The following is a 10941-nucleotide window of genomic DNA, read 5'->3' on the forward strand; positions in this document are numbered from 1 at the left end:
TCTGTGCTAGAGTCCGGGTTTGTGAGAAAACCAACTGACTTTTGCTAGTTGATTTTCGCTCCCGTTGCAGAACAGAGCACCTCAAGAGCCAGCCTCACTCTCTCCAGCATCAACTCATCATCCTCTATGTAGAGTGTTGTATCATTTGCATACTCTAAGTCTAGGAGCTCAGTCTCCTCTCTCATTGGGAGTCAGAGGCCACGTAATTTTCTCACACGTGACCTGAGAAAGTGAGACATCTCCTCTGCAAAGATTAGGAACAGGTACGAGGCCAGGGAGCAGCCTGCCGGACCGATCTCTCTAGCCAAAACTCCTCCCCTCGCCTACCACCTATGAGAACCTTGCTAGTGGCTGATCTGTAAAGTGCGGAGACCTCGCAAATTCAAGCTTCGGGGAAACCCAACCTCACCATGGTGCTCTCTAGGAAATCCCATTCCACCCTGCCATAAGCTTTCTCGAAATTCAAGAGTAGTATGGCCAGTCATTGCCCACTATGCTGTGTCTACTCTGCTGCCTCAAAGAAAGTGAATACATCCATTGTCTAGGATGCTCCTATCCTGGACAAAGCCTGTCTGCGTGTCATGAATGATGTCTGGAAGCACGGCGGGGCATAGTCGCCTACCAATCATCTTTGCCAGTGCCTTATACGCCACTAACAATAAGGTGATTGGTCTCCATTGGGAAAGCTCCAACCGGTCTCCCCCTTTAGGGAGAAGACTGATACGCCCTGTCGAAAGACTCCCTGACATTTATCCTGAAGTGAAAATCTCTTAGAAGGCCATCAGTAAGGGGTCCTTCACCACCTCCTAGTGTGTAGTGAGGAAGGCCTTAGAGAGGCTATCCTCTCCCGAGCATTTTTACCCGTCTTGTGTGTGGAAAGCCTCCTCTAGTTCCTTCTCTGTGAAGGGGGCTAGGAGGGAGTGTCCCATCTCCTTTGTGACGAGGGACGGGATGTGATCCCAGACCTATTGTCTGCAACGCTGTCCTTTGGCTGAGGCTGTCTCCTATTGGAAAAGGCGTTTGTAATAGTCGGTGGCGATCTTCATCACCTTGTCTGGGCTAGAGTGAATCCTCCCCTACTAATCCCGAAGGCCACGTATTTGCTCTCTTGAGGTGCAGGGTTGGTGTGCCTGAAAGAACTCCTTGCACATTGTGTCCCCCTTCTGCGCCCAGAAGGTTGCTGAGGTACGGAATGAGAACTCCGAGCTCCTGTCCTCTAGACCGGCGATGGCTGCACGTGCGTGCACCTCTTGTGCATGGAGGATGGGATCCCTTGGTGTCTCATGTAGTAGTCTCTACGTCTGGTCCCTCCTACTCCACTCTCTCATCCAAATCTGCTCGATCTGCCTCTTCACCTCCTCTCTTCTATAGATCGAGTCAGGAATCTGACAGGATTGCGTATCTAGGGAAGACGTTAGGGAATCAAGTGTCAAGAGGACCGGGCAGTAATAGGACAAAGTGGTGCCAGCCAACTACCTTGTCTAAACTCCGCGAGAGCATCCCCACACTCCCACATAGAACCTATCCAACCGCTCTAGCAGGACTCTGCCTAGCCGCTTGTATCCCCACGAGAAGTCCAACGACCTTTCCCTCTCGTGGAACGCTGGGTCTCTCCAAGCATCCCGAGCTCCTACTACCAATAGGAAGACCTCCCATGCCTCCTGCTCCTCCCCAGCCATGCCCTGGTAGTTTTTTCCTCTATCATGCTGGTCCTCTAAAGCCTCCAGGTTGTTGAAGTCTCCTCCAACAATCCAGGAGTCCACCTCTGGGAAACCTGCTGCAATCTCCACCTAGAACCTGCTGCGTGCCCTGATCTTAGTGGGAGCATAGATATTGAGGACTTCGATGCACGAGTCCCCAATATCCAACCTGACCCATAGAACCCTCCTTGCTACAATCGCCCCATGTTCTCGTACGCAGGCGGTAAGGCTCGGGCCAATAGAGGTGCATATGCCTCCACTCTTGCCGTGGGCACCGATGGCGTATTCCTAGTAGGTGTATGACTTGCCTGGGAGAACCTTCCCTATCCGGTGGGCTTGGGCAGGGGTGAGTTTGTGCTCTTGCAAAAGCAGAATGTCTATCTGTCCCGCAAGGGCCGGTTGCAACTTCTACCGAACAATCAACTTCCTAGAGAACCACATGCCCCACTCTAGTGGAGACTATTCACATTCCAAGTATTAGGTGCAGGCTCATGGGGAAACCTGTGATTGATCGAACACGCATTTGTTCAGTGTGGAAGTTGCTGATGAGGATAAAGAACTATGGGGCATACAAGTACGCTTTGCCGCATGCCTGGATGGCGAAGTCCAGTCCCCCATGGTGGCTGTTGGGCGGACCATGGGGGTGATAGGTGCTCCAGGTGGTACTACCAATGCATCTATTAGCCATGCTGAGAGTCATGACTTTGTACATTGGTAGAAACGGGCCGCTTGTGCCAGGGGCCACTCGATCACGTCCATTGGAGCTCTCCACTATGGAGGGGCATGAAAGATAACGCTCAAGTGTGGAACCTCGGCTCCAACCTATCAATTAATGTCCATTGTGTAACTTAGCCATTGCTGTGCAAATAATGCTAGTTCTTCTCCCATCCACTGGGAGATGTGGTTCGCTACTTGACTCTTCACCTCCTCCTCTATCTGTGTCATTGTCTAATCCCCTGAGTGAGAGGACTAAAGGAATAAGGAGTAGTTTGGTCCATCCGGTGGTGCTAGTAGATGGACCTTGCCCCTCCTTGTCTTACGCACCACGAAGATCCCCATCTCTAGAGGTAGTGGGAACTCTTTGTGCTCCGCAACTCTCAGGTAAGTCCACGGGCCACTGTGGAAGAACTCCTGTGGTAACAACTGCGCCTATCTCGGGAAGGTGTGATAGGTGGCAGGGGCAGATGAGCTGATGGCTGTGTTTGGGGGGGGGGGGGGGCAGGATTGTTGGTGCGAGGAGGATGTAGGCGTGTGTGGCTCATCACCTTTGTGGGAGGGGGGGTGGGTGTGGGGGGGATCAATTGTACCGGGTGTGGATCAGGGGGGGCTGCTCAGCAGGGGAGGTGGTGGGGGGGGGGGGGGGGGGGAGAGAAATGAGGGATGGTGGGGTGGTCAAAGGCGCGTGATGAGTGTGGGGGAGGGCTAGTGGCCCTGGAAGGGAGGGTCTGTGGGCTAGGGTCAGTGGTGGGGGATCCATGGGAGGTTTTGGGGCGGGTTTGTGTGGGGGCTGTGGGATCTCAAGTGAGGTAGTCTATGGCATGGGTGGCGGATGTGGGGGATTGCGGTCCTGCCGGGTGGAGCTGCGGAGTGCTTTGCTAGGGGGGCGTCACTCGCCCTCCTGATACCTGCTAACGAGGTTGTGTCTGAGGAGCTGACCGCGGCCCCCCTTGCCGTCTGCCTCTCTGTCGTCTCTGGACCCATGTGAAGCCGTCAGAGTCCGTGCAGGCTTGTCGGCGAAGTCGCCTTGGCTCCAAAAGACGTGTAATTTGTTGCCTGATGCCCAAAGTTGTGGCAGCACAGACACTGCCCTGGTTGCCCAGTCACGATGACCTGTTGCCTAAAGGAGTGACCTCCTGCCTTAATCTCTAGAAACTTGGGTATACTCTTTGTGTCTTTCACTGCCACTTGTACCTTTGGGACCCTTGCAGCTGTCACTGTATCTGCGAAGGAGGCAGGAAGAACTGTGTCGAAGAGCCGTCCAAAGTCCTCCACTAACTAGTAGTACTCTACCGCCAGTAGTATTGCCACTCCGGGGAAAAGTAAGGTGACTGGATGTCTGAGAAATCTGTTGTGGAGCGCAAATGTCTCCACTGTGAAACTGCTATACCAGGGAACCATGTGAATGACCCCCTTCGTGGAGGCATAGGGCGAGCTCTCCACTAACTCACGAGCTGCGTCCGCAGGGGGGTTCAGTCAGCGACGGGGGGGAAGCTTCGTGACGTGACGGCGGGGAGTTTTTCTAATATGCCAAAAGTCTATTATGCAAAATCTCCAAGTCAAGTCCAGTACCTGAGTATTTACGTGTCATATCTGCATTGACACATACAGCTATCAGCTGCAGATCTATTGGGTATCCCAACATGTGTCTGAGATAAGGCTTGGCATTCCTGCATCTTAGAGGTTTACTGATCATTTCAACCAAATTGACACCTTCATCCGGTCATTGATAGCTAAATATGTTTTATGCATTGTTTTTATATCACTCGCTGTGTTTTGGTTATCATGCATATCTGGGTTGGGTGCTTTATATTCTGGATTTCACTGATTCTTGATAATTGTGATTTGAATCAACATCTTTATTTTGTAACGTATTCTCAATATCTCTGCTGTCCTGCTTAAATGATTTTCTGTTCTCTACTGTGGTTTTCATGACGTGCATATTAGTTTATAAAAAGTTTTTATAATTTAGTTGCTGATATATTTACATGGAACGTCAGGGAATGAGCCAACAGGGTCTCTTTCTACAAAATGTCAGCTTGGAACTGTAGCAGCATCCTCCAGCTCATTTTCAGAATCTTTTGAAGCAGATACACACAGTGAGGAGCTCATTCATAGAGACTCTAGCTCTTTAACATCATTTTTACCTGCACAAAATCAAGTTTCTGTGTTGCCAATGCCAGTTGGACCATCTTTGGAAGATGTGGAAAGAATCATAACTGCTGATGTCACTAATGCAACTTCAGGCAAGTCATCGAAAGAACAGGATAATGACAACAGATATTCTTCAATAGACAGTCACTCTATGCTAGATGAAAATGCTGCCTTGAAAACGCAAATGGTTTCTGAAGTACTGCAATCTGAAAAGTCTCCTTCCAGTGAAGAATCTATATCAAAAATTCCTCCAGTGTTTTTGACATGCGAAGATCTTGAACAACACTTACTGGCTGAAGCAGTTCCCATGACTGGAAATGAGAAGGTTCAGTACTCCTTTGGTTTGGGAGAAGTGCAGCTAGAAACTAAGACTGTTCGGGATGCGTTTGACTTGAGCAGATTGTTCTCAAAAGGGCAAGAGAACCCTAAAGAAAGTGCAGGCCTGCAAGAGCATGGGGTTGAAAACCAACTTGATGCTATGGATAACAATGCATCTCGTCATCTTATGTCCTTGTTGCAAAAAGGGGCTAGAGACAGTCATAGTGTTCACTTATTGCAGGAGACGGATCCTTCATTAGCAAAAGAAGCAACAGTTAATCTGAGTGTACAGGGTAAGGAAATAAATGATCCTGAAAAGAAAACAAGCATGGGAACTGAAGTTAGCAGTCTTGAGGCTCTGTTTGGAAAGGCCTTCATAAATGAGCTGCGATCTGTGGAAGAGCCCGTCTCTGTAAAGACAGTGGCACATGATTCAGTAACACCGCTTCTGGAGTTTAAGATGGCACAGCCTGCTGCTGGGGGTTTGGATCCTCAGTTCTCAGAATTAAAGATACAGGAGCTCAGTAGTCCAGCAGTTCCAGACATGCACAAAACTTTCTGGTCAGGAATCTCGTCACATGGAAATGATCGCATTGTCAATGCGGACGGCTATGTGACAGCCAGTCCAAGACGTAAGCAGACAGGTGGAATTCACACAGGTGACTTGCGGCAACCACCATCGTCTCATAGCCTGTCCCACCAAGGAGGGGGTATGTTCCATCCACAACATCCCGAGGGTTTTTTTCTTTCCAACATACCTCCTCAAGGGATTCCTTTCGAGCAACCATACAAACCTCACCCTATGCATGGCATTGCCAATCGTGCCAGAACTCAAAATGAGCATATTCTTCATGGCTCAATTTCCACGAATGCTCCTCCAGTATTGCAAGATGGAAGTTTTCTGCAAGCTGCTGACCATTTACAAGGCCAATTTGGGTATCAGCTAAATGGACATCCTCTGCCTTATGCAGGTGCTTATAGCATGGCTCCACCTTACTCTCCTGAGCTAAACAGACCATTGAATATGGGTTTCAACTTGAATACCTACATTGCAGATCCCAGGAGTGGTGGTATAAGCTTTAACTCTTCAACTGACCAACGGTTCAATGGTGCACCATGGCAAAGTTCGCAGGGTGTTCAAGGCTTTGGTACACGGCATCCAGTTCTTGCATCTTTACCAGAAGGGAAGGTTGGGTTCAATATTCCTGAGGTAGCTATGGCAAGTAATGGACCAACCACAGGCTCATTATTAGACAAATGGTTTAACTCGGATGAGAAGCAGCTTGCATCTCTTCCAGGTTTTGACCCATATGCTCATCCTGCGAGAAAGCTGAGATATGGCTGAAGTGGAAGAAGAGCTTACCATTTAAGATTCTGGATATACTTGTGCGCGAATGCATGTGGTCACTGTTTTCCTAGTCTCAGAATCATGCTAGCCCTACAGCTTCAAGTTCGACCTTGCCAGTATACAGGTTGCCTTATCTCATATTCTGATGACAATTATGACAGCGCTGTCAGCTTTTCCAAACCCGACTGGTCACATAAAGAAAACTAGATCAATTTTTTTTTTCAAGTTTAGAATAAGTGTTTCAATACACTGCTGATTTCTATTTGGGAGTGCTCAAGTGTACATCATCTCAGTTTTGAATGGAACCAAGGGGAGTGGGAAAATTCACTTCATAAATTCACAAACTTAAATCGTTCATTGTATGAAATAGCTGTGAACTGTTGAACACTTATGCTGTGAATTGTACGATAGAGATCCTAACAAATGAGAAGTTTAAGATTTGAGTATCCATCCATTATGGTGTCTTGTTTTTGCTATTGTTCCTTCGAGTCAGATGCAAAAAATTGTAGGAATGGTTCGGTACATTGAAGAAGTTGAGGCTAAATAATTATGCACATGTTTGGCATGGTTGCCTTGGGCTGAAGCCATGCAAGTATGAGTTTTAGGTTTATTAGAGGGTTCATTAATTTTTGGGATGAAACCAGTCATGTGATTGCTGGATAGCATGTCTATTTAATGATTTTATTTCTTATTTGCAATCATATGGCACATCTTCATTTCCCGTGTTGTTTCTGTTCTCGTTGGAATGAGCATTTCTGAGGATGCATAAGACCATAAAACAAATTTATGTGAATCCCTTTAAATTGTAGTTTATATAGCTGACTTTCCAGATTGTTTTGTAGAGAGGTTCATCATCCACCTGGTTTTGCAAGTAAGTTCATAACAGGGCAATTTGGCTGCATTGCCACTGCTGATTCCAACACTTCTGTTAGCAAGAGGGACACTGATAACCATGCTGCTACCATTCACTGTGGCCTTGGAGGTTGCATATGCAAATGCTATCTGGATAGGTTTGGAAACGCCAAGCATTTCTTCCCACACAGTATCATGTCAGATGGGTATTTTTGATCAATTTCCTTTCACAGCTAGTAAAACAAATGATGGTAAGGATACAAAGTGGTATACAATCAGTATACAAAACTGGTCAACTGCATTTGTGCATCCGCTTACTTTCTGGTAGAGATCTTCAAGCTGAGTAGTTTTATGTTGAGTCCCTACTGACTATAGGGTACCTGTTTACACACATTGATTGCTAGCACATAAACCAACAGCTAGTTTGTTTCTGCATTTCTTCACCAGGTAAACACCTTGGCTCAGGCGTTCAAATCAGGGTTCTTACCTTGCAGATTGTGCATGTTTTGAGATTTTGCAGGTTTTTAGTATTCTGTTTTTACTCGATGGTTTTCAACCTAGAATTGGTCGGTCTGGACAAGCAAACCTAAGTTTTCTGTATAACACATTACACCAGCTACTTACAACAGGACATTTTATTGCGGTTGCCAAGTTTTGCACTATGGGGGGATATCTAGCGCTATACCACGTGACATAATGTTCTTGCCTATGGTATCTACTCTATTCGTTATTCATTGATAGTAGGCGCATAGACTTGCCCCAGGACTCCTTAAAATCACAAATCTGGTTCCCAACTGATAGCATGTTCCTTGTGTGATGATTTACTAGTGAGTAGTTGTAAAGAATTAGCCTAAGCCTTAAGCTTAAGCCTTAGCTTTATAGCCTAAGCCTATCGGCCCTATCAAATATTCATGGAGCATTTCCTCCCTCTCTTTGATGCATCCAAGTTTTTCTGTCAATCTCACACTTGTGGGGTGGTTATCATGCAGTGATTCATCATGGGGATGAGCACGAGAGGGAGGTTGGTGCCTTTCTTTTCTTGCTTTCGATGGTCCGTTAGTTCATTTTGATTTTTCTTTTTTTAAAAAAATATAATGAGAATTTCTTACCGTTATAAATCTTAAGAGTATGCCCCCCCTTCACACGCGTGTCTTCTTGAAAGGCCATGGGTGTTACATGCTCGGAGTCTCTTAGTCTTGCTACCTTGCCCATCCACATCTCTTTTGTCATACTTGCTAACTCCCTCATTAGACATCCTAGAGCTATTCACCAATAGTAGCACCATACCTTAAGTGAAAGCGCTAGGGGAGTGGCATTCATCTAGGATGAGAAATAATGTTAATGACAAGAAGGAGATAAAGAAAGACACCTACAAAATTTTGAACAAAGAGCAATATTTGTAACATTTTATGTTAGCGTTTTATTAATGAGAGCCAGGCTCCTTCTTGTGCAAATTATATTAAATCAATTAGCATCGCAATCATGACTTATATCCTAAGGGGGATCACTCATGAACATATGTATGTATGACTTGGGTTCAAATTAAGGGATTTTTAAAATACCACTTTTATACATTTTTTACATGTTGAAGGGTGACATATAAAGAAAATGTTTACACATTGAATAAAAATAGGCTATGCTTTATTTAGGCCAAATTCACAAATAAGGATATTTATAAATAGACCTTGAGCACGCATGATATAGATAATATACATATAGTAAACCCCTTGAGCTTGTATCAAGTTTATATTTCCATCAATATGAAGGTTTGTTTACATGTAAAAGAGGGTCATGCCTAGTTGGAAGGACTAAAAAGGAGGTACGATGCCCAAGGGGGATGGGAAGACCTTAAAGTATGAGATATTCATGTGTGTGGAAATTTTGTGTATTGCCCTTCATGCATTTCATTGTGAGAGATAGAGAGAGTGAGAGTTGAGAGAGAGTTTGTGTGTGTGTGTGTGAGTGAGTGAGAGTCAAGAATTGTGTGGGTAAAGCCTCCCTCTTCCTCTCAAGCACTCTCTTATACCCTCCTCATACCTATGATCATGCTTCTTCCTTGCATGCTTGAGCCATAGAGGATTGAGAAGAAAAGGAGTGCATTCATGGATCATGGAGCTCACAAAATCATTCTTCATACTTGAAGAAAGGCAAAGCAAGCTTAGTACAAACAGATTTTGGTATTCATAACATGTGCAAGAGACTAGTTGAGTGTAACGTGTCCACTAGAATCATCCCGGACACGTCTTAGCAGTCCATCGGGAAGGATGTCTAGAAAGCTCCGCCCGGCACTCCCATGGAATGTTACGGGACTTGCGATCTAGGTCTTCCCGCGTCTGCCACGTAGCGGAAGTATCCTGGCCGTTCCCACTTAGGATCGACCTGAATTTGGGTTTTCCTGTTTGGTCATTATCTAGCAACAACTAGCATCAGACCCGAATGAACTACTTTACGTAGAAACGCCCGGTCTGAAGCGGATTCAAGCTGCACTTGGTTCAAGGAGAATGGGAAACGAGAGGGATGCAAAGCTCGACCTCTCTGCCATAAGGCATAGTCCCATTCCGTTCCCCTAAAACAGCGTAAATCGGGTAATAGTTAATTCTAGGTCATCGTTCTCGTTACTCGTTTCGATGATGACTATCATCCTCTGTTCGTCGAAGACTTTGAGAAAAGTTCCCGGCTAACCGGGACCACCCTTCCATAGGACAGACCCATGGTCCATCCTCCGCACTTTCCTCGGTTTGTTTTAGTTATGTAATTACCTACCACATTAGTTTGACATATACAAATAGCTTCTTTGATTAACCCTGTTATGCACTGGTTCCTTCACGTAATCTTATCACAGGACATAAAGAAAACAATGTCAAACAACTCCTTTGTTATCATTATATCCTTTTATCTTCGAAATACAAGGAGTTCCCGCCCGTAGGCGTATTCATGATCCGCCCGAAGGCTTTCCAGTAATCCTTCCTGTGATTACTATCCCAAGTTTCCGCCCGTAGACTAGTATGCGGGCCTCGAGATCCAATCCCGAGTCACGTTAGTCTCTTGTGCAGGGCCCGGAAGGCGAGGAATTTACAGCCAGAGCCCCCCCTGGCACCCAAGCGTCCTCCTGCTCCAAGCAGAACTCAACGGAGAGACCTCTCACGGCGGGTTCGGTCCACGTTCCCGGCGCGGTTCACAACCCCCTTGGTTAGGGTCAGGCAGGCAGTCGGGGGTAACTGAAGCTGCCTCTCAGGCACCAACCTGAAGCTTTAGATATATTTTCATACTTTAGTTCATTGAGCAAACAATGCAAACAGTCCTTTCTAAACTGTTACAAGCACAATCAATTCCAGTGGTCTTTTAACTGGCAAACTGTTAAGGATTGACTCCTTATCTCCGAATGCAACCCGCATTCGATCCGGAATCAATTGCAACTTGGCAAGATTCCTATCATTCTTGGGTTAGGGTCATAACCTTCCAATACATTAGGTTTGTTGTGGCAGGATCCAGCGACCATGTCGCTTTAGTTTATAGTCTGGTCATTTGGTTCAAGGCAAATACTTAACTTTCCTTTTCCTTGGCAATTTTTCCCCAAGAAAAGTGAGTAACAGGATGATTAGTCATCCTCTTGTAAGTTAAATTCTTTCAATAACTTGCCAACCTCATTTCGAGAGACGATAAAGCTCTCTTGTGGACAAATCTCAAGTCTATACAATGTTGCAGCTTTTTGCTCATGTTTTGCATCTATTCCACGGGATCATTCTACCCATTGCTTAGCGTTCCTCGATCACGGAGTTTACCTCCATCGAGTAACAGGGTTTTATTGGGTATCCTCCAAATCAATCCTAGTTAGGTTGGCCCATGGTTCTA

The 10941-nt window shown here is 46.0% G+C and overlaps 1 protein-coding gene across 2 annotated transcripts in view; it reads left to right on the forward strand.

Moving 5' to 3' along the window:
• Positions 1 to 6701, forward strand: part of LOC148024884 (chorismate synthase) — a 74251-nt gene extending 67550 nt beyond the window's left edge. Inside the window, exons 10-11 of one of the 2 annotated variants that reach the window (XM_087694554.1) lie at positions 4418 to 4516; positions 4601 to 6701. In XM_087694554.1, coding sequence (XP_087550680.1) covers positions 4418 to 4516; positions 4601 to 6234 — 1733 coding nt within the window. In that variant the 3' untranslated portion in view covers positions 6235 to 6701. Of the gene's footprint in view, positions 1 to 4417 lie in introns of both variants that reach the window. The other variant, XM_087694553.1, reaches the window with a different exon arrangement.
• Positions 6702 to 10941: the final 4240 nt, after the last annotated feature.

The sequence above is a fragment of the Lygodium microphyllum genome, chromosome 15, assembly GCF_053477565.2.
Source record: "Lygodium microphyllum isolate KBCC chromosome 15, Lygodium_microphyllum_v1.1.10, whole genome shotgun sequence".
Taxonomy (NCBI): domain Eukaryota; kingdom Viridiplantae; phylum Streptophyta; class Polypodiopsida; order Schizaeales; family Lygodiaceae; genus Lygodium; species Lygodium microphyllum.